The sequence below is a fragment of the Eretmochelys imbricata genome, chromosome 7, assembly GCF_965152235.1.
Source record: "Eretmochelys imbricata isolate rEreImb1 chromosome 7, rEreImb1.hap1, whole genome shotgun sequence".
Taxonomy (NCBI): Eukaryota; Metazoa; Chordata; order Testudines; family Cheloniidae; genus Eretmochelys; species Eretmochelys imbricata.
In genome coordinates this window covers 27,311,997-27,337,286 of record NC_135578.1, presented here as the reverse complement: position 1 = coordinate 27,337,286, position 25,290 = coordinate 27,311,997, and the positions used below count along the sequence as shown (strand labels likewise).

Sequence of the window (25,290 nt, the reverse complement as noted above, 5' to 3'; positions counted from 1 at the left end):
GAAATGTTTCTAAGAAGGTGGATTCAGCACAGGTTTGGATTTACTATCAATGAGAATTTCTGTTTAGAGTTTGAAAAAGATAAAAGGAAAAGGATTGAAAAGGAAGTTTAGTGTAGTTTATTGTACCTCTCTATGATCTACATTCCTGACTCCTGTGCACCACCAGCAGGGTGGTTTATTTTCTACAACAAAACCCAGTAGTTGATCTTTAATGAACAAGGTACATGATATGTAATGGAGTTTACAGACTGCTCCTCATACCATATATATGAATTATTGCTCACTGCATATACGATGGACATATTTAGGGATAAATGATAATCAATATACACACCTTGTCTTCAGGTAATATGGCAATATTTTTTTTCTGTTGGGATGAAGGTATTACTAATGGTGCTCAGTTTATATACAACTTTCACAGTGAAATCATTAAATGTCCACACAGAGAATTTCTACCTGAACTAATTTCTACCTTTACATTTCATTTTAAACATGGCCTCAATTTACAAGGAACCAGAGTAACAGCCGTGTTAGTCTGTATTCGCAAAAAGAAAAGGAGTACTTGTGGCACCTTAGAGACTAACCAATTGATTTGAGCATAAGCATTCGTGAGCTACAGCTCACTTCATCGGATGCATACTGTGGAAAGTGTAGAAGATGTTATTATATACACACAAAGCATGAAAAAATACCTCCTCCCACCCCACTCTCCTGCTGGTAATAGCTTATCTAAAGTGATCATTCTCCTTACAATGTGTATGATAATCAAGTTGGGCCATTTCCAGCACAAATGGCCCAACTTGATTATCATACACATTGTAAGGAGAATGATCACTTTAGATAAGCTATTACCAGCAGGAGAGGAGGGTGGGAGGAGGTATTCTTTCATGCTTTGTGTGTATATAATAACATCTTCTACACTTTCCACAGTATGCATCCGATGAAGTGAGCTGTAGCTCACGAAAGCTTATGCTCAAATCAATTGGTTAGTCTCTAAGGTGCCACAAGTACTCCTTTTCAATTTACAAGGAAATGGCTTTGTGATATAGATACACACGCACGCACACAGTATATTTGTGTCTCTGTACATGCATGCATATCTACACGTACTGTATAATCATGTATATATCCATACACACATATTTTTATAAGCACACAGTATGTCTTTCATTTTACAGTAACTTCATATTACTTATCTGTTTTTTCTCATTACGTATATCATGGATATTGAAATTCTCAGTTTAAATGCAATAAGCCCATCTTATTTTGTATTCACCATACTAAGTGAACAGTAAAGAGCAGATTCAGTCCTTTATAAAACCAGAAAGATTGAATTCAAAACTTCAACTTTCCCAGGATGAATTATATTTGTGTACAGGAAGATGGAACTTCACAATTCAAGTGTGTTACCATATCTACTGGAGAAACGGTCCTTGTCCTAGCACTGTGGTATTTTAACAAGTTGCATGGTGCTTGTGATACCTAACAGAGAAGCTGTCAAATCATAATAAACCTTCTGTTAATGTAGCCCCATGTTTATACAGAAAGTGGAATTAATTGGCATTGTACATTTAGTTTCTATAGTTGCTTCCCTTTGTTCTTTGTTTTCTTTTTATTACTTTTCTGATTTTATTAATAAACTAGCTGTCACCTTTCAAACTAATTCAACATATAATGATTGCTTGTTCTGTTTTGTTGTTTTCCAGCTCCCTCAGGCTCAAAAGGTAAACTACTTTCAATCAAATCTTAATCATTCAAAGAAATCGCCAACTCTTCATGTTTCCACAATGTTGTGAATATGGTACAGTGGCAATCAGTGAAATGGTTCACCATGTCAATGCTCCACTGAAATGGAGCAGCAAGTAACACAGCTGACATCAAAGCCGTGCATTGTGAGCAGCTGAATCACCTGCTGATAGCCGCAATTCAAACACAATGTAACAGCTAATTGAACAAAATGGACAAGCAGTGACCTGCTACTTGAGCACAACAGGGGAGCCATTTTGTCAGCGATTGGAAAATAATAGGCAAACATCAAATTGACATGATTAGCCCAAGTGAACCATCCATGGGCCCTTGCGTTCTCTGCTGGAAGTGCAGTGAAACCCATGGCCTTTCACTGGTCCCCATTGTATTGTCTATCAAAAAGCCTCTTGATACATCTAACATAATTTGTCTAAGTAGATTTCATACAGTGTGCTCTTGTTCTTGTACAGCTTCCGCACTGATATGGTATGATACCAGAGTCACCATTGCATGTCAAGATATCACGATGATTGTGACAAAAACATATCGCTTGATGCCTGTTGCATCATTCTTGTATAGTTCACAAATATAATCAAAACTTCAAGAAAATACAATAATCACCAAATTTAGGATATTATTTTGTGGTTTGGGGGCAATATTATAAGGTCAAAGAGTTTTGCAGACTTACCTTGAATTGAAGTTCATAAAGCACTTTCAGTATGAAAAGTTATACATAGGTACTAAGTATTATTATTACTAATAATCTTGGGTGAAAAAGCAAATCCAGTTCTAAATGAGAGATACAGAACAAATGCTCTTTCTAATGAAAAGTCTGTTCAGAACTAATGGACACCCAGAAGCCTGCAAATCTGTAAAAGATTGCTTAATGTGTTTGAATTTATGTCTTGTATGATACCATATAAATTTGACATATCTTTGTTCAGGGATACCAAAAAATCACATTTCCAGCCCCCCAGGTAACATGCTGTCATGTGACACTGGGTTACATCCGCAGTCTGTTTTTATTCTCTGACAGTGATGGCAGAATACACAGTGGGCACCCAGTGTGACACATGGTGAAAAACAGGAAATACGTAATTTTTGAAAATTGATGGTTTAAAGCATACTTTGTTTTTAGCTTCCTGGATAAGTGGTAGGAATCAGCCTGCCTAACTTCAGCTACAGTACAGCCTTTTTTGTTTTCACCCATTTGTCTAAGAGTGTCTGTGAAATGTTTCTCTAACAATCTGAACACAGAAGAAAGAGAGGTTACAAGAGGCTGGTTCATAAGTACATATCCCCTTCGAACTTTTAAAAATGTTTGGCAGATTGTGTCGTGATTTCGGGTCATGTGTCCTTATGTGCTACAATGTTGAAATATCAAATAATGTTCCACCACAAATTACTATTGTTCCAGGTCAGTAAAAACTACACCTAGCTTACATACAAGACCTCAAAAGCCATTTTTCACTGTGTTACCCCAAAACAGATTATTGCAGAATTGAAGCCATCTGCATTTTTTGCTAGACTGTGCCCTACTTTCAGGGGAAGGGGGAGGGGGAAGAGGACAGTTACAAGTAATCCATGAGGGCTTTTGATATTTCACCTACCAGGTAAGAATATGGTATTTTTAAAATATAGCTTGGTTTACTTTAGAAAGATTATAGGCTTTACTGTGAGATATACTTGTTCCTCATTCTGTACTAGCTGTATAACTTGTGACAGTCCTTGCTAGTTCCTTAATATGCTCACAATGAGGCTTTATATTACTGATTTGTGTAGTAATATACCAGTCTTGCCCCCACTATCATGCTTCTTTCCCCAGTTCCCAGAATCACCTGATTCCAATCTCTCAGCTACTCTCTGGCACCTTTTGCTGCTCCCTCTTGCACTTTGCAGCACACTGTACATAAAGGTTACCTTTTTGATTCAAAACGTATTGTTCATGCTGCTCCTCCCAAGCCTATCTCCTGCCGGTTCTTCCACTGGCTGAACCTCAGCAGATGCCTGGGATCATATCAGAATTCCTCTGGTACCCTCATTCTAATTTACCATGATGCAAATGGAAGCCTAATGGGTCAGTGGAGGGGTGCATCTGGATTTATGGTCAGCCTAAAGCTGCAAGATTAGTTTTTATGACTCTGACCAGCAGCTTGCTGCAGCTCTATATCAAGCAATGCAAAGTTGCTTGTTGGCTAAAGTAAGTCATGATTTCAGATGTAAATAAGGCTATGTGGGTAACTAATTTGGGTGCTTTCTTCCCATGACATGCAACACAAGAAATGTTTAATCTCCAGAAATTTTTTAGCAAATCAAGTCATGGTGAGCACATTCCATATCAGGGAAGCCCTTGCTGTTTGCAGGGTGAAGGGGAGCAGTACAGGACTGATGCACTTCTTTATGAATGACTTAGTCCCTAGTGCAAATGTTCTTCCATATGATGACGGAACTTGTACATTGTTTTTGTTGGAATCTGTGTATACTCTGTGAATGTTTTCTCTATAAACATTTCAAACAGTCGCCTCTCTCTAAACATGCTCACATTAATCTTTTGATGATCTAAAATAAAAATGTACCATCCAAGTTTACCTTTAGCATTTAATACCCATTGTAAGTCAGTTTATAAAATCTTTTGGGCTTTTTGGGTTTTTTTGCATGTAACAAATTTGGAGACAGTGAGTGTTTAGTCATTGCTCTGTAGCCCTTAACTACCCACTTTGAAGCTTGTTATATTTTATTTTGTCTGTGGGAATGAAATACAAATCAAAACCTAGTGTGTAAATTACTGTGCTATGCACTGTGGAACTAATTACTGTGAATTCAAAACTGGACTGGAGGTGACATGAAGTGGGTGCAGTTTAAATCAGCTATTTACTGTACCGTGGTATTTGTCTTTACAAAGATTTTTGTGGTTTTCCCTAAAATGAGAATGGAAAATACCACAAATACAGTAAGAAACTTAACTGCTGTAGGTAGTAAAGGTTCTGTTTTTAATATTGGCCAACGAAAACGGAGAAAGAGGTGTGGCTAGAATGATCCATCAGAGAACACTACAAAGAGTTGTGCAAATAACAATAATTTAAAATAAATCTGTAACTTAATCATTTTGCCAAGTTTCAAATGTTTTCAGTTATGGATTTGAAAAAATTCTTGGGCCAAATGTTTGTATGGAGGGGAAATGACATTTTTCTCAAATCCATAGTTAAAGTGAACCACAGCCTCCAACCAGTTTTGAACAGCACTTGATTCACTCGGGCTTCATAGAATAGCAAAAAGCTATTCCTCTTTAATAGCCCAACAGGGTGTTTTGTTTCCTGTTAGAAATAGCTTTCTTTCTTGAACAAACACAGTAGGGTTCAAGACCTATTGTCCTACTCCTGCTGTGATATTTTGTTCTACTTAACTTGTATGAAGAGGCAGAAGTGTATAAATTAGACACAAAAATGGAGGTAGATAGTTATAAGAACACGTAAAAGTTTTTAAAAAATCATCTAGGGTTTTTTAATCTATTGTCACATAAAAGGAATTGTCTCCTTTAAATGTTTTTGTTTTTTTTTTTTTAAATGTCTGGTGATGTTTGTTTCCCAAAGTTCCTGACAGCTTTCTTTTTTCTTTTTGTGTTATCCTTTAACTTGTGTAAGTAGAGTTTTGCCCTCTTTTATCTTGGTGCTATCATGTTTCAGCAATTTTGGAGCATCATTTATCATTCCTCACCTCATTTACCTTTTTATACTTTGAAGTGTTGAAGCTGTCACTGGGAATAGAAAATTGAAAATTTGTAACGCTGCTATTTTCACTGAAATGAATGACTAGCAATTTTAGCATTTTTATTAAAATGATAAAAGTTAAATTGAATCAAATTAAGTACAAAAGAATCATTCAGTAAATATTTACATTTGACCCTGGTTTATTGTTAATTTGATTTTTGCCTTTTTCTAATTCTGCATGGGGGCTAATTGTTTTCATCTTTATAATCTCAGATATATATATAGGAGGCACTATAGTGGGTCTGTAGTAAGTCTACATTGAGATTTGTACTTAAAACAAGAATAAATTGTTGAATTTAGTCTTCAACTTTACCACACATTCTTCAGGGGGTGATTAATTTTCAATAATATTTTTGTGGTCAGTGATTTAGTAACTTTGACTGAGTAAATATTTAAAAATTAGCTATTTTTGACATTCTCTCCATAGCTCCTGTCACTAAAGAACTATGATCTCTCCAGACTTCACACACAGAGATTTCCCTAACATCCCAGGTCACAATTTAAATGTAAACACAAAAGAGCTATTACCCTTTTCCATAATAGTCTATATAATACAACGAAAAAGCCAATGACACTGTCATGTTTCACTAGCTGCTTCTGTTCTCTGATGCTCCCAGCCTCTATCACTGTCTCTGCGCAGCACGTACAAGCAAGATAATCAAGGAGGAAGGCCGAGCCATAAGAGGATATGGAAGTTGGGGAGATATGGGGCTGCAGACTGGGGGGAAGGTTTAGGTCAAAGTAGGGCAGTTCCGGGGCTAGGGGGGGAGGGAAGGTGAGCGCCTCAGCGCCAAGGCCTCAGACTTTAAGTGTCTGCTATGGGGTTGCGGCCAGGTATGCCTGGGAACTGAGACAGTAGCATTTTGGGGAACCCTTCCAGCATGAATACTGGTAAGATAGTTTACTGAGCTCCTATGCCACCCCAGTTCCACCTCACTCAAGGCCTTCCAACACACTTCCATGATACCCTAGTCATGTTCCTATGCTTCCCTCACATGGCTGCTCAGAGCAGAGCTTCTCTTTCTTCCTCTCTATGATCCCCTAAGTCAAGCTCCCCATCTTCCTACATATACAGGTCAAATTCCCATATGCTGCTCCCCACACTTCCCCACTCACTCCCATGCCCCCATATAGCCCATGTCCCCTGCAGAAGCCTGCTTCCCCCATAGTCCCTGTCCCACTATGCTATCCCCAGTCTTTCATTCCTGTTTTACTTTTGATATGTATCGCATTCATACCCAGTTTCACACCCTTAACTCCAATTTCATACTTTCCCCTCTAGAAATAGGATACTATAGACTTTTGGTACACACCTGCATGTAGATAATTTCATTTAACCTTGTTGAAGTGAGAGTTCAGGTTATGTGTTTCATTGTGATGGTGAGGAATTGAATGGAGATATGGTTTCTTATATGTTGGGATTGAAAAGAATGTTATTGTAGAGCACATGAGTGTGTTTCGGTGCTAATACATGTGGGTCCATGTTGGTGTGAAGATGAATCTTGATTTCCTGAATTTTTAGTTGTTGTGTGAAAAAGGAATACACTTGAGCAGCCATCCGCACAACTGTTAATTTAACCAAGTTTTTCTTTGTATGGGATACATATCAATGCATGCATATAGTTCATCTTCAGTGTAAGGTTCTCCATTAGAAGGCTATGCCAACGGGTACAAAAATACTACAGTAAACTTCTTGTACAATAAGAGTGCACTTCAGCTGTAAGCAGATATTCCTCTCAAACCCATTAAACCCTGTGCTCCTAGGAGTAGTCTTGTATAATAACAAGAGGCAAGTTATCTGATAATGATCATAAGCATCTCTTTAATGATAGTAATTGTTGCAAGAAATAGTCCTTTTTGCCCTGTTATAAAAAGCTCTATAAAGTGGGAAACGAAAGCTGGATAGGAGCAGCATAGTATCAGTTAACTTCTGCTTATATTATCTTTTGCTTTGGGCTTTATGGATGTATTCTGTAAGTCATTTTAACAGAGAACAGATATTTTGTTGTCACAAGTCTAATAACTCATGTACATGAGTACAAGTAAAAAGTCCCTCAAAAATCAAAACTCTTTGGAAAAGTGGGTGGAAAATATTCTGAAAATACTGTTGTAACTTATGGTTTCCTCAAAAAACAAGCTATAAATTCTGAAAAATACTAAACAAAGAGCAATACAGCTTTAAGATCTGATTTTTCCCTCCCCCGCTTCTGAGGTCTAATTATACTTTATTAAAAAAAAAACAGGATTACCCCTTCAGAGTTTCTTTGCATTTAAATTATTTGTATATTGTTTACTTCATATTCTTTTAATCATTAATAATAATTAGGAAATGTACATGTCTTGTGAAATATAAAAATACCCCTTCAGAATAGCAGTTAAAATGAAACAGTACTGTGTATTCCTTTTGAAAAACAAAGGAACATATGAAAAAAATCTGGACTTTGTTATTGTCCTTAAGTTAATTGTTCTCACATCCCAAAAGACAGGAACCCACCTCTCCATTTCTAGCATGCAGATTTATTATAACTGTTACACATAACACATTAATGAGAATAATATGGTATCAGCAACAACTACAAACGGGTAGTTTTAGGTCAGAATTTGGGTCAAGACAGTGCATCCCTCCTTGGCTATACATACATAAGGAGAATGCACTGCTTAAGGTGCAGAGATCATTCCTAAACTCCTGCTACTGTATTGGAGACTCCTGATGGAAATGGGGCTAGGGAAGCTGTGACATTTTGGGGTCCATCCACACCAGTAAAGGGTTCCATCATCAACTGCGCTATAACTTCGGGGGGTCTTTGTTCTGCATAGCTATGGTTCAGTTCTGACATTTGCCTCCCCGCAAGCATAAGGTCTCACCTTCGTTCTCACCAACCTATTTACACTTCTCAGGGTGACTCCAATAGCCCTTCCAAGTTCTTAATTACCAGACACTCAGAGTATTCCTTTCTGGTTCCCCCAAAGGTGTGAAACCAGCCCTCCAGTTATCAGCTCACTTAGGGCTGTTGGTTTCACCCTACAAAGTGTAACTAGGCTGGTGAGAGGGTGAGACCTTATTCTTGTGGGCAGGCTACTGATATCAGGGAATTGAACCATAGCTGCACAGCACAAAGGCCCTCTGAAGTTACAGGGCAGGTAGTGACGGGACTTGTTCCTGGCCTGGGTGGACCTCAAAATGTCACAGAGGCAAAGGAGAAAAAGAATGCGGCACTTAAAACTGTAAATCTAGTATGTATAAGGGGATTATTTCCCAGTCATAATGCTTTTGCTATAGTTAGATAGAACAGGTTCAGCCATTTATCTGAGGGAATAAGGCAGGGAAATTCTCCTCTCTAAACTCTGTGTCTTGGTTCTAAGCATTCAGTGACTTCTAAGCCAAGGAATGCATTTTTCATCCTTCCCCTTTTTAATTTTTGGGGCTTGTCTTATTATTTGCTAAGTATATTATGATACACTACTTAATTAGGGCCACAGCTTCAAGGTCCCTGTATAGCTTCCCCCCGCCCCCAATGCCACCATAAATATCTGGATTAGAATAGCCTTCTAGGGGAAGCCAACTATCACTGGTTCTGCTTTATCCATAAGCTTCAAGGAGATTATTTTTATGTAGAAGTGATAAAATAACTTTAACACCCCCCCCCCCCAAGATCCACATAAAAAACAAGGATACATTTTTTCTGCAGTGGCCTTTTTAAATTATTCTGCTTTCCATCCATCATCCAAACTAGCCTAGCAATTATGGGACTAAAATATGCCTGAGATAGTTGGTCTATTGTAAAACTACCACATCTTTGTTTATGTGCTTTAGGATTAGGTATAGCAAACCAGTGTAAAATAAATAACAACCAATACTAAACTTCACCCAGAACTTTAAACAAACTGAACACAAATCCTGAAGTATATATTTTCTTACTTTACCCCTGTAAAATTCTTAGTTTCAGTCAGAAACTGAAACACTATGAGTTAAGCTAGAAATATGGTACAAAATACCTGATCCAGCCAAAACCAAGAAATATTGAATGTCTTGTGAAATTTCCAGTGCCAGACATGAGGGAGTTTAAGATAAGCATCTAAATGTTTTGCCAGAAGAGGTCCTCCCAGTCTTTTAGGTTTGCCCATCACGACTTAAAGCAGAATCTAGATCTGTTCTCCCAATCAACTATTTCCATGATATGTGAACCATCTTTGTGTAGATATATGCACATTTCCCCTTTATTTAATGTCTTACTGAATCAAAATCCCAACCAACTCTTCCTACACAGGATTTAAATGAAGGGTGATCCTTTTACCTTCTCAAGTATTATCAAATGACCACACACCAGAATGCCTCACAATTTCTAAGCTAATTGGCCAGTGTAACAGAGTGGTGAGATCCTTCTCTTGACCTGCTCTTTTCGAAAATGTTAGAACACTCCTTAAAGATGCAGAAATTTGGCTGACTCATTGTGGCAGGTGTGACTTGTTCATTTTCCCTGTGATTTAAGTGAGATGGGAAGGGTCTGCTGGCAGGAGAGAAATAATGGAGTAAAGGGAGATCCTGGATGGAAACCAGGTTTGAGGAAGAAACTGAAACTGAGATTTGTTGTTGCTTTTGAGTTACTAATAAAGCCAAACCCCAGGAAGGATTTTGTTACTAATCCTGGGCCTGTGTGCTCCATTGAGGTTGAAGTAGGAACTCAGCCCATTCACATGTAATACCAAAACAGGAAAACTGAAGAAGTCCCAGAATAGCTGGCAGAACAGCAGCTGCAGCAACAGCAAACTCAGACTCCAGCCCTACCACAGGGGTCAAAAAAGGGTGCTCACTCACAATATAGGGCAAGTCCTCTTATTATGCTGTTCACATAGAAAACTGGGATGCAGGAAAAAAACCTTGCTCCTGCATACATTCCAACTAGTGAGAGAGATGTAGTGTGCCAGAGGTTAGGAGCTCCCGGACACCCAGCAGGTGTACTGTGACCATGCTACGAGAAGGGAAGATGGTATCCAGCCTAGTGGATTGCTCCATATTAATATGGGAGAGCTTAGTCAAAACCAAACCGCAGCTACTGAGGGCCAAACCCTTTAAGGTCAGTTTGTCTGTGGGGACTCAGACATATCCCTTGACTCATGTCTTCATGTGATGCAGCAGTCAGGCCAACTCTGATAGGGTATGTGCTTTTTACCCTGCCTAGTAGGACAGAGAAGGTCCTTGAGGTCTTCAGAATAGCTAGGCACAGGGAGGAAGCATAGGCTGAATGTTTATTTTTCATTTACCTATAAAATTGAACCCTCCGGAAAGGTTTTGATTTGGAGACTATCTCAGGATCTGTGCTCTGAGAACAGGGGATGGGGCTGAGTCTGTTCACACTCATCTCTCTTCCTTTAAAATAAAATCCTATGGGATATTTGGAATGTCTTCATCTTCCTGTCCGTTAATTTCTCTGTTAAGTAAGTGGGCATGCATAAATCGAAGGGAGTTTTCTAAATTATTACCGGAGACACCAAGTAGGGTACAGATGTTGCGATACATAATCAAAATAAATATGCCACAGAGCTATTTGATTTCTTTAAGTACTGCCTGACGGTCATGGTGGTGGATCAAAAGGAGACTACAAACTTTGGGTCATTCCAGGAAATACTGTCCAACATTTTTCTTCTTATTACATTCTATGGTTACTGAACAAAACTGTCCCATGTTCTGGCAGATAAAGCAGCTTCTCAAATAAAACTTCTTAATGCAACTCTTAGCATAATAAAAACCAGTGTTTTCTTTCAAACACTTGCATTTGACTGATGCCAACGTATTGGGCTGCCCTATGGAGTCAGCTCTGTGTGTTTACAAATAAAATGTTGAAGTTTGCTGGTTTTTAAACATATTTTATAATACTAGTGGAGAAACTACTGGTTATTTCAGCAGTGAGGGTGTTGTTTAGTTACACTGTGTGTTTTTTCGCATAAAGCAGTGGTTCCCAAACTTGTTCCGCTGCTTGTTCAGGGAAAGCCCCTGGCGGGCCAGGCCGGTTTGTTTACCTGCCACGTCCCTCGGCCCACGCCGCTTCCAGCAGCTCCCATTGGCCTGGAGTAGCGAACCGCGGCCACTGGGAGCCGCAATGGACCAAACCTGCGGACGTGGCAGTTAAACAAACCGGCCCAGGCTGCCAGGGGCTTTCCCTGCACAAGCGGCGAAACAAGTTTGGGAACCACTGGCATAAAGCATAGAATCCTAAACATTCATAGACTTTTTAAAAATATTACCTTACTTCTTGGTACTTTACTAGAAACCTTTCTCTCTGCATCCTTTTGTTGTTCTTTCCCTTTAAAATTTCTTATGGCCTTCAGGAAAGGAGGTTTTTTTTATTCAGGAACTCCTTGTTATTCTGTGGACTTCAGGCTGCAGGTGAGGATATATTCTGCAGGGAAAGAGGAGTTTTAAAGTGCAGAACTCCCTTTTAGAGCCATATTTTGTATAAGCAGAAACTGATCCTGGACCATGTAAGATGCAGATGGCCTGTGGCACCTGTGTGGAGCTCTCCTGAAGTCATACTCCAAATGGGTGCAAGAGTCTGTCAACAAGCTACACATGGCAGGATACAGGGATCAGATGCATGTAAATATTTCTTGCCCTCTTTCAAGGAAATCATTTGATCCCTATGATGCCTCAAGGAGGGCCAGAGCAGAGAATGTGTTCCTTTAATTATTTTTCTATAAATTGTTAGTAGTATCCTTCCATTTGACCTGTCACTTCAGGAAAGCAATGTTCACTTAGGGATCTCCTAAATCAAAATGATCCAGTAATTATTGTCCATTTGACTAATAATGAATTGAGTCCAGTATTAACTAAAGTCACTGACAGTGCCTTAAAAATAACTCTTGAATTTACAGCTTTTGTATACATCAGTTTCTGTCTATTTTCTTCTCTCCAGAATCAAGTAGGTTAGAAACAGAGGTGGAGCTCACATCCATTTCTGGAGCCAGTGAATACATTCTTTGTAAATGGAAGAAAATTATGAAAAGCTTATCAATTCTACCTTGGACACAGTTCTATTTTAACTGCTGCATAGCTGCCCTCACTATCAGCTAGAGCTGATCAAATATTATTCAATGGATAGTGTGTCAACTAAATTTTGCCACTGTTTATTAAAACAAAAAAGTATGCTGGAATTTCCAAAAGGACCTATGGTAGTTAGGCGTCCAATCCCCAGTTAAGGTCAATGGGATTTGAGTACCAAATGTCCGGAGGCCCCTTTGAAAGTTCCAGCTACCCTTTGGGAACAGCTGCAAAATCTGACAATTTTTTTACATTCAACCAGCTTTACTGATTACATGAATGACTCCGAAATTTGAGTTCTTGACCCCATTTCTCCTCATTTTACTGTTGTGGGGCTCTCAGCATCTTACACCCCGCTGATTTGCCTAACCTTCTAACTGTTCAAAAGCATTTAAGTAATGCTTGTTTTGTCACTTAATTTTATAGCTTAAATACTGTATTCTAAAATGGTTTTGAAAACACGTCAAAGCACATACCTTTCTTTCAGCTCACATATGTCTTCGTATCCTCAAGTGTTTGAGCTTGCCAGTGGAATTTGTGTTTTACTCATTGTCGACTATTTTTGTTTTCTTATATATTTTTTTTATTTGTAATATACTTAGTTGAAGGAAATCAAAATGTAGTAATTCATATGCTATCAAATAATAAGAGAAAGAACGTTAATTTCTTTCTGAGCCTATGTCTGTTAATTTACATAGCGCCCCAGGTCAAGAATAAGCATAGCACAGGGGGTTTCAAACTGTGGGGCGCATCTCCCTAAGGGGGCATGGAGGAATGTTCAGGGGGGTGAGCAGCAATGCTAGGTGACTCATGCCAGCTACACGTGTCAGGGCCCGGGCCATCCCTCTCGGGGGTGGGACGGGAGCGCCACCTCCACCATCTGATTCACCTCGGTGGCAATAGAAAATGGGTAGGCAAAATTGACCGTTAAACTGAGGTCAGACCATATATATAGCAGCTGGTTAAAATCATGTCATTTGGATGTCAGAGAGACAAGGTGGGTGAGGTATATCTTTCATTGGATCAACTTCTGTTGGTGAGAGAGACAAGCTTTCAAGCTACACAGAGCTCTTCTTCAGGTCATCCAACCCATCTTGTTTCGCTTATATCCTAGGATTGACATGGTTACAGTAACACTGCATACTTGTATTTCAGTCATTTCCAAGGATGCTCCGTTGTAGCTAACTGAAAATTACATTAGTAGATCATAGATGAATACCATTCAACATAATTGTCTATAATAACTGAAATATTTTTTCCTCCTTTATATTTGTGACTAAGCTGCCATTAAAAGTCTGCATAAAAACATATTTTATCATGTTTTACGGTAAAAAAAAGACATTTGCCCATTTCAATTTGTTTCGCACATGACACATCTTAGGAATTGAAATTTCTTCAGAAATCTAAAAGAAAGTACAGATGTGTAGTTTTGTAATGGAAGTCTAAATGCTTTATTTATGTATTTATTAACATACCTACATACATAGCTTGTTTCTGAGCATGGGACGTGTTGATGGAGTTGGAAGTTCTCAGTTTGGTCTATATGATTGGAAAATGGATTTTGAAAATTTGACCATCTGAGTAGCTATTAGTAATCATACTGTCGTCTTTGAGTTTTTAAATAAATAGCATCATTTCAGTGAGGATGTAATTACATTTTGGTTTAAGAGTTGTTGATATCTAAATTCTTATGTGTGTGACAAAGGAAGATATTTTAAATATGAATTTCTAATTAACTATTTGCTACTTTTTATAGTACAAGATAAAGAACCCTAGCCTGTTCTGTAGGTATCAGTGATATATGTTGGTTCCAGTTATGATAAATGTAGGATGAAGTTTAGTTTAATTATTGATAAAAGAATACATCATTTTTACTTCTTACCAAGTTTGTTCGGACAATTAATGTTTTTCAGCAACCATGATACACTACTATTAATTTTATTACGAAAAGGGATTAAAAGACTTAACATCCATGCAAAATTCCTAGATCATGGCTTCCTTTGTAATTTACTTACCTGTTCCAGTGTTAATTGTGTCACAATGTGTGCTGATGGAAACACCCAGTGACTACCATTCTACTATTTCAAAGTATTTCCACCAAAAACATCATTGCCCAGGGAATCACCCAAGAAAAACTCCTCACAACCTAATGAATTTTCTGACACAAATATTCAACTTTAATACAGAAATAATATTTAGTATAAAATAAATTATGAAGGGTGAAACATGTAGCCTTTATAGGAAGGAGTGATTGCAGTCGATCTCCCAAAATGTCAGCCATCTTTGAGCCAATCATTTCCTGACCCAGAGATCATGGAAGTGGCCAGCAGCCCATCTGAAACCATCCACCCACCCAGAGCAAAGCAGTAAGCCTGGACCATAAGCACACGCTTCTAACCTCATAAAGAAGGTTACAACAACCACTGGGCAACCCGCAGCAGTCTCTACCAATGGATATCACTAATACAGGACATTGATTGTCGCTATGCACCCTTAGTATATGTTTGGTGTTAAGGACCCCTTTCCCCAAAGCTTTCAGCCAAATTCTGGTCTGATTTCTCTCCCACCCCATTTTAAAGAACACCACCAGATAGATATCAGTTGCATAGTTGACTTCCCAGCAAACAAATTGTTCTCAGCTATCCCTTAAGCCTGAATTGGACTTCCACAGTAAACATATCCTAATGGATGCCTGACAAATACACACTGTCAGAGCTGAGTAACCCTGGGCAATCATCTAAAACCTCCAAGATGTCATCCCATAACTAGCGGAATGCTTTTTCATGTCTCTATTTACATTTGTTCTGGCCTTGTCTAATGTGGAGGCTCTCCTCCATACCCACCATTTCAGCATGCTAGACCATACTACTCTGGCTAAGGAGAATAAGTTCTTACACTGGTACAATCACACTTGACTCTAGCTACCAGCCCAGACCCCGGGTTCCCCCTTCTCTACTTAAATCATTCCTGACGTATAGGACAAGGATCACATTAGGTGCTAGTAAGCGTCTCTAGAAAAACAAAGCATGAGGTGATCCCATCTCCATGTTCCTGTGTGTGTCCTGTCTGGTATGAACCTTCTCAATCCTGAAACCCATTTGCATTCCCATTGAGTGGCTGGCAGCTTGGGAGAATGAAAGCCATACAACAAACTGGGAATTAAAAGAAATAAAATGTCAGAGATCTCAACAGTCAAATTTATTAGTTCCTAATGTGTCTCTTAAAATGACCTGGCCACCAATGACTGTGACGTCTATATTCTGAAAATCTGAACAGGCAATAGCCATGGCTGCTCCTATAGGAAAAGGACTGTGCTCAAAACAGGCTGGGTGTGGAAACTAAAAGGTGCCAAGTTTCTCCAAAATATGGCCCTGAACTGAAATTTAGTTCAAGAGGATGTGTCCCAATGCAGTAACAGCAACATGGGGATTGGATGGAGGTTTTGTATATAGTCCACACAACTGCAACTGGCCATGCAGCTTCCCTAGGTGTTTTCTCAGGATGATCAGCTCCCCTGCTCCCTCCTTTTGGAAAAATATATGCACAACTCAATCTACCTGAGCCCCACTGTCAAACCATCAGTCCTTATTGTACCTGGATGCTTGGTGCGCCTGACAGCTGGGATAACCTCACCTAATTTAAATGCACTCTCACCCCTTTCCCCCCCCCCCAAAAAAAAACCTGCAGGGAAAATGCTGCTTTAATTAGTAACTTGCACTTCCCTTCATATGATGATGTTCAAGTCCCTCAAGATCTGCAGGGTGACAGAGCGGTGCCAGTCCACCCTGTGGAATCCCAGCCAAATACGTCCCTCCGTCATTTGTCTTGTAACAAAGATGCATATGGGAAATCTGCCACTTGTGAAAAGAAAAAATAGCAAGTAGGTGCAAAGACACAATTTCCTAAGCAATCCCACTCTCCTTTGGTCAATGATGATAAATTGTTCCACATGTTTCTCCTGAATGGGCCAAAGTTCAGGAGGCCTGGTCTCTCCCTAATTGAAGAAACATGTTAAAACCTGAGATACAGAACCAGCCAGTGCTTGATGCCACCAACTGGTCCAACAAACTTAAACCGGTTGAGTACTAAGGCACCAAAGGTGCTCCTGGAATGCTGACTGGCTGTCATTCCGCTGCCTCTGTCCTAGCTGATGAGAATTCTGAGTCTGAACCTGAGACAAATTGTCTGAACCCATGATCTCACCCTGAGTCAATCATGGCAGAGCTGCCAATGGGAAAGAGGTAGAACAGAGCTCCACCTGCTTACCTGGTGCACATACTGCTCCCACAGCCCTCATTTCAGCCCCCTGGTATCTCTCTTCAGAGACACCAGCAAAGATACTCTGGCCAGGTAACCCCGTGACTAGCAAACTGATGTGGTGTGGGCTGGCGGGGGGGAGGAGGGGGCTGGATTGAAATTTTAAAGTTGCAAAAGCCATTTAGATGAAATGCATGATCTCATTTAAAAAGAAGAAAACTTAGTTAGATGCCTCTATAATTGATTTCATAATGGGCTGAAGTAGCTTAGAGGTAATACCTTTTTCTTTTCAAATATAGCTTGCTGATGATCAGGGATTGGTTTTGATGACCACTGTTGCCATGCCAGTATTTAGTAAGCAAAATGAGACTGTAAGTACTCAAACTGTTTCTACAATGTGATACTTTGGTGTCTGCAATGAAATTTAATAACTTGCAGAACTTTTTTATTATTATTTGTTTTGCCATTTGCATCTATTGTTAGAATAAAATTAAACGTGATAAATATATTTATGCACAAATAATTATAGTGTAGAAACTATAGTTCTCAAAATAGTTAATGGTATTATTTATAAGAGAAAACACCTAGATGATGAACTTGATGCAGTGGTATTAGACCCATGTGTCTTCTTACTTCTACATTAGCTTTGTTACAACAAATAATCTATATATATTTTCTCCTCCAGACTACCTTCTTATCTCAGATAGGTCCAGCACATTAGTAATATTCATATAGGTGGTTTGAATAGCTGTATTTTACAGACCTGTTATTTTAACATCCTGCTATATTATTAAAGAGAATTACATTTACTTCTCCCATAATGTTTAATTTTTCTCTCTTGGGTATCAGATGACAGTGCAAATTGGAAAAGAAGAAAAGTCACATGTTTTATCTGTAACATTTCATCTTAAAACTGCTTCACAAGTAGAAGAGTTTAATTGAGGAGACCTTCCTTATCTGCTGAAAGTTTGCATACTTCTTTGATTTCATTTTCAGGCCAAGGAAAGGAGGCCAACTGCTGATGGAGTGTGTGTTGTGTGTGGCCAGCCACATTAGCTGCAACCTCCCCTTATCTTTTTAAGTAGTTGGCAGATTATGTTACGATCTGTACTCTCAGTACAATTTTTACAATGTGAACATAATTATTGATGGCATGCATTGTTTCAACAATGATTGTTTATTCTTCTGAATGGTCTGCATTTTCTTTTCAAACAGAGATCCAAAGGGATTCTTCTGGGAGTAGTTGGTACAGATGTTCCAGTTAAAGAACTTCTAAAGGCCATTCCAAAATATAAGGTAATTTACATATGATTATGTATTCAAAATATTTAGAGTATAGGGCTGAATTAACAATAATATTTTAGATTTATTTATTGTAAGATATATAGCACCCAATTTATATATCCAAATTAGTGACAGAATCAGAAATGGAACCCCAGGGGACAAATGCTGTACACACTTCTGCTTGTGTTAATCCTTAGTAACACCACTGACTGACTGGTGTTTCCATAGAAGTCCTCATTCTCTTGCACTAATGACTAGATTGAACAGCCCCACTAATCAAGTCAAATTTCTATTAGTCAGTGTTGGGGCACAGCATTCTAGATTTTGTACACTTTTATAGTCCCCTCTGTCAATTAATATTCATAAATAAGTGAACTTTAATAAAATAATTGTGAGAATTCCATGCTACAGAATATCACATACATATACTAACCAGAAAATGATTTTGGTGGCCTGAATATCCTTGTGTGCAAGCCAGACAAAGATGTACTCAGTCCATCCTTAACTTTCCTTTCAGAATTCCTGCCTGCCTAGAACTTCTTGACCTGAAAGCTCCTATGTCCTTGAATTAAAGCAAATGCCATCTTTCATAGACTTGTTTCACTCTGTCCAACCCAGTTTACTGTCGTCTTTTGTGCTGTTCAGGATACATTAAATATTCCCTTATATTTAGGTTTCCAAATTTATAGATGACACTTATAAAACTCTTAAAAAGAGCTATAAATAAAATAGATCAAGCAAAATAAACTTAGCAATCATGAATCATTTGTAGCTTGGTAAAAATAGGTTAGTGATGAATGTAAAGATAGTACTACTTTTCATTTATGTTTGATCCAGTGTATTATTATTTCACTGGTCCTCCATCTCTGAAGTGCTAGATTATAATCCTATTTCGGTAACAAGTGAACATTAATATGATGGTTTCAACATAATCACTAATGGAAGTTTCTTTGCAACACAAATAGGCAAATACTGTGATGCCATACGTCTCTATTTGAGATAGGCCTACTATTTGAATAGCAGGTAACAATTAAATTGTACTGAGTTTATTCAGCACCTACTTTCTTATCTGATTCTCAATCATACTATCTGGGTCTTAGTTACTTGATCACCTAAATCATCTAGTTTTCTAGTGGAGAAGCGGGCATTATTGAGATTAGGAGACCATTCTAGGAAGTCACAAAACCAGCGAACCTCAGCTTCCAAGTTCTACTGTTAATTTCATTATAACTGAATACAATACCAATTACTGAATTATCACGAATGATTTGCTAATGATACAGCAGACAGTATGTGGGAGCTCAAGAAATAATGAGGCCTGGTCTACACTTGAGAGACGTAACTTTACCGATCTAACCCCCAGTGTAGACAATGCTAGGTCAGTGTAAGAAATTCTAGCTACCACCTCTCGGGGAGGTGGATTACCTACGCTGATGGGAGAAGCCCTCCTACCAGCGTAGGTAGTGTCTACACTAAAGTGCTACAGTAACACAGCTGCAGTGGTGTAGCTGTGCCACTGTAGTGTTTTAAGTGTAAACATACCTGGAGACAATATTGGTCAGTATGATAGGTGGTGGTCTCTCCGCATTACAGCAACCTAACTGTTGTCAAGTTTTTTGTAGACATCACAAGAAAGAAGAGTTTGAAGGAGAGTTTTGAAGGAGGGTAACAAGGTAGCTTTGCAGAAGTTTATGGGGAGCTTGTCCCAAGCATGAGGAGCAGCGGGGGGGAAGGCACAAAAGTGCTTGTTTAAAAGGAACAAAAAGGAGCAATGGAGGGTGACATCATGATCAGAACTGATCAGAAGCAGGAGATGACATCTCAATAGTGAATGAGAGCTGATGGGTTGGGTGTGGATGAGTCCTGAAGGACCTTTAAAAAGAAGACAAGTAACTTGTGTCTGATGCAATAGGGAAGGGGAAGCTAGTTGAAGAATACAAAGAGAGAGATCACTCACAGGGTCAAAATAATGAGCTAGGAAAATTATCTTCGCAGCAGCATTCTGAATTGATATGAGTGGGGCAAGATTATATTTGCCAAGGCTCAGGAGAAGGATGTTGCAGTAATTGAGACACAAGATGATGACAGCCTGGATGAGAGTTTTAGCTATATGGCTGAATGCAAAAGACCATATCTTAAAGATGTTACACAGAAAGAATCTGAAAGAGTTTGACATAGCCTGGATATGAGGACCTAGAGAAGTCTGAGTTGATGATGATGCCGAGGTTACAGGCCTAAGTGACAGGCAGGATGGTGGTGTTGTCCAGAGTGATCGAGAAAGGAGGCATGGGACTGTTTCTTGGTTTTGGTTTTTGTTGTTGTTTGTTTTGGGGCGCTGAGGATGGAGAGATTAAAAGCTCTGTTTTATCTATGTTGACCATATTATATATTGAAGGCTCAGTCTGATTCTATGAAATAATATATGTCTCTCTTTCTGAGAAATAGATTTTGATTTCAAGGAGGTATTTTACACTACAGTGTGTAACACAAGAGAAGATAATTGTAACAGGCACTTTATCATCATGCAGTTTAGTTATGGTGGCAAAAAAATTTGAATTATAACATCCATTTTTCACACACTATAAGCATTTGTCCATTGTATAATATGAAATATCGTTATTTTGATAGAAGAACATGGGCAACATATGGGATCTGTTCCTGTAGATGCAATATATGGAATGCTTTATTTATTCAGTGACATTCATATAGGGACGTGATACTGTTTCTTGGAGATGGAACTCTGCTACCTTGGAATTCTGTTAGCTTGGATGAGATGGGCCTTGGGCGGTGGAAGATGAACAGTAATAATGAGCTGTTACCAGCAGTCCTTACTCAGGCAAAACTTGCATTGATTTCAGTGGGAGTTTGTCCTGAATGAAGAAAGTGGGATGTGACTCATAAATATTTCATTCTTACGTGTCACTTTGCAGTGGTCACACAAAGTTTCTTCCCTTTTGAAATAATCTATCAGTTTTGAGAGAGAGTCCCAATATTTCTAACGGGGAATGCCGCTGGAAGGAGCAATGTCTCTGAAAACAGAAGAAACATTTTAAGTGCAAACATTGTACATCTTCAACCATGGCACAAACTATGACAAAGTGCCACACTTGAAGGCACGGAACATTTTAAATAGATAAATATTGTTTCTAGGATATATACCACCTACATTTATTTCATTACCTGACTTTAATTGTTAAGATTTTTTTCTGAAATTATCGCCATATAGACAATTATACTTGAGATCTGATATTTAGCCAGATGCAAGTTCACATGTCATAGTATAATAGGTGAAATATGTCCAAAATTGTTTTCTTTTTGCTTTATGAAGAGATGCCAAGAGCCTACCACCTTCTATTACCCTTTACTAAAACTTATTGCAACTGCTAATTCATGAAGCAACCTTCTCTATGGCACATAGAGTTGAATATATATCTGATAATTCTGAGCAAAATACAACATAAATCTCAATCAGATAGGAGCTCTCTCTGATCTAGCTATAATACCACCCTGAGTTTTATCTTTCCAGTAAATTACAGAAATCTTCAGACTTGCCGTTATAGTCATCACTGTGAGAAATGGCTCTGACTTTTGACTGTTAACATTTCTATCCAGATCATTTTGTACTAGGACCCAATTCAACAGAGCGTTTAAGTATGTGCTATAGTTCATCCCTGTTGAGTAAAGTTTTAATCATGTACCTGAATTTAAGCATATACTTCAGTGCATTGTGGAAGATGGATCATTTGCTGAATCAGGGCTTTAATAGGGGATAGCGATTTTTATAAAAAGTAGTCTCATAACAAGAAATTTAAGGTAGCTGACAAACCAGGGTACTTCTAGTTTGGAAAGAATTGCAATGTACTTAAGTATTTGAACACAATCACATTCCTTTATTATGTAACACAAGGGATAATTTTACAGATAAATGTTACGTTACGGTGTCTCAAAACTGAAATAACTCAGTGGAAAAGATAGTGATTGATATCTAAATCTGTATACAAATCTTTACGATGTTAAAATTGAGTTATGCACAGCACCTACAGAAAGATATGGTATCAGTGCCAAGTTTATGCTAAGGGATGTTTTAATGACCATATCAGTGATTTGAAAGTACATTTATTGTAGTCAATGGGAGCAGCCAACTGTGTAATAGGAATATTATCAAAAGATAGGACTGTTATTTAAATAAGCACAGTGCTATCTTTGATTACTTGTACTTGTGGGCCTAATGAAACATTTCATTGTTCTCAAATGAGTTCCCACCGTTCCATTCAATCCAGAAATATAAATTACATGAACTTCTGCATTAGAATTAATCCTTGTTCTGTGTATATCAAAGTAAACTTGAAATAATTTGGAAATGAAATAGCCTCAACACTATTGTATGTAAATATCGCTGATAATAGGCCACCTCTTGTTCAGCCGACTCATGGGAGCAGTCCCATTGATTTCAGTAGTTCCATTGATCTAATGCAGCCACTTGCACAAGTAGAGAAGCAGAACCTGGCCCCTCCTGTGGATTTGTGAGTTTACTAAATTCCAGTATCCCTTCATTTTAGCACATAGTGTATCACATCACACCTATTATGTTTTTCTTTTATGATTAATGTTTTAAAAAGTTCACATCAAGTACGTAGGAATAAGTATCTGAAATAGCAAAATGTATTTGTGACATTTTAAAATTGTGCTATTTACCAAGTTCACTAAATGTCAAGAATTGGTGCTTTGCATTCATTTTAATGAAATATTGTGTTGAGATAAGGGTTATGAATGCCAGGTTTAAGCCGTAAATGACTACATGTTTGGCTGCTTTTTTGTTTCAGAATTCACTGGAGACCAAGCGAATTAATGCTCCTTTCTCATTTATTCTTACAGTTAGGTATTCATGGATATGCTTTTGCAATTACAAACAATGGATACATTTTGACACATCCAGAACTCAGACCATTGGTAAGAAAGCTATTTGTTAACTTATTTTATGCATTTTTGGTTATTATATTTACTTAATGTGTGAAGAATATAATATTGGTGATGAAGATCAAAATATAATACCTCATGCCTTTGAGAAATGCCACTTTTGAACATAGGGTTGAGTATAAATGCTCAGTATATTTTATAGCATAATAGAAACGAATGTTAACACAAATAATTCCATGGTACATAAATATACAAATCAGTCTGTAAAAGATACAGACCTCTATTCTACAGAATGGCAAACCCCAACATTGCTATAATTATGTGCATTTTACACTGAAACGGAATGCTCTAATACTGTGTAATAACCCCTATTTGTCATTTTAAAGTGGATTCCAATTTAAAATATGTACAGAATTTTCCAAAATCGCACATTTTATGGTAAAAGAGGGACACAAGGGATTTTTAGTAAAATAATAGCAACAAAGTTCACCTTTATTTCCTTTGTCATCTTGTTTGCATTAATCAAAATAAGTAAAATAGAAGTGCCCATTATGCAAATGTTTATCGACATAATACCCTGAAGAATAGCTTCATTCTTGATTGCATCATTGTTTAGGAACAGTGTATGCAAGTGTTCCATCACCATCAACCCTTAGTAAAGCAGTGGTATTAATGAATTCACTCTAGTACACAGGTGGGTGCCATATGTATTTCTCAAGTAGACACTTAGGGTAATATCTGATTTTAACAATATTTTAGTAGAAAACAGCAATATTAATTGGATGGCTAATTTCATATATAAATAAATTAGAATTATTTAAAAGTATGATTTATGAAGTCATTAGCACATCCTGCATTTTCAGTCAGCACAAATGTTTTGTCTGTTTAACATTTGGATTAGGAATTACACACTCAATTAACATTTGTATTTGAGTTGATTGTTTCCTTATTTATTATTTGACTGGAGATGAATGAAATGAAAAGATCAACGCTGGAACTTCCATGGGTGAATGGAATAGCTTTTTTCCCACCAGCTTTTGGGTAGAAATGGAGAACTAAGCATGGAGCAAGATGGACATTATAGTATCTCTAAAGGCAACCTAACAGAAATTTGCTCATTATATTTTTTTTATATAGTAAGGAGGATTTCTCTTTCTGTTAAAAGTACCTTGTTTTTCTGCCTTGTGGAATTTGTGGAGGACTGTAGCAGCTGGGTAGAATTTGGCAAATTATAGACCAAGAAACAATAAGGTCCTCTGAGATGGTCCTTGCAAATTAACCCACCTTGTTTGTTACCATACAAACATGGAACCACTAGATCCCTACCTCCAGTTCCACATCCCAACTCCCAGACAGCCACAAAGTTAAATACAAGTACTCCAACGACCCTCATATCTTACCCTAAGAGATTGGTTACTGTACCACATTCCATGGGGCTACACCTCCATCATGGTGAGTTTATATCTTTTGCTAGACATTGGAATTAGAGTCTCTGCCTCCGAAACACTTCAAGACTGGGAAAAGAGAAGCCTCCACTCTCTTATGCCTCCATTCAGCCAGTTTATTCATAAACAAAATAGCGAGTTCTAAATCAACATCTCACCATTCCATCTACTGTTCAAATTTGCACTGTATCTGTGGCAAGATAGTGTGTGTGTACCATATATGTAAAAACAGGAATTGCTATAGTGGGTCAGTACCATGGTCCATCCAGTCCAGTATCTTGTCTTCAACAATTTGCAGCAGTAGATGATCCAAAGGAAGGTGCAAGAAACCCCATAGTGGGCAGAAGTCTTGTAATCTGCCCTCCCTCGCCAGGAATGTCTTATCTTAATCCTCAGTAGATCTAGAGATTGTCTTAAATTGTGAAGCGTAAGATTTTATACCTTTCCAAGATTTTGTTAATATTAACTATGATAACTCTGAATATTCTTCCTATCCATATAAATGTCTAATCCTTTTTTAATCTTATTAGCCTAAATGGCATCCTGTGGCAATGAATTCCACAGTTTAATTACACCTTGTGTGGGAAGAAGTATTTCCTTTTATCAGTTTTTAATTTGCCACCTTTTAAATTTAATTGAATACCCTTTTTCCTCATGTTATGAGACAGAGAGAACAGAGCTCCTGATCAGCCTTCTCTATACCATTCATTATTTTATATACTTTGATCATATCTTCTAATGTTCAACTCCTTGCTAAATGAAACAATCCCAATCTTTTCACTCTCTCTTCATATGAGAGTTGTTCTATCCTCCTACTCATTCTTGTTGCCCTTCCCTG

At 38.0% G+C, this 25,290-nt stretch overlaps 1 protein-coding gene across 1 annotated transcript in view; it reads left to right on the top strand.

The window, feature by feature from the left end:
- CACNA2D3 (calcium voltage-gated channel auxiliary subunit alpha2delta 3) overlaps positions 1-25,290 on the top strand; it is a 722,234-nt gene that overhangs the window by 529,771 nt on the left and 167,173 nt on the right. The window contains exons 14-17 of the mRNA XM_077821951.1: positions 1,707-1,724; positions 17,106-17,177; positions 18,022-18,102; positions 22,966-23,040. Coding sequence (XP_077678077.1) covers positions 1,707-1,724; positions 17,106-17,177; positions 18,022-18,102; positions 22,966-23,040 — 246 coding nt within the window. The remainder of the gene's footprint in view (positions 1-1,706; positions 1,725-17,105; positions 17,178-18,021; positions 18,103-22,965; positions 23,041-25,290) is intronic.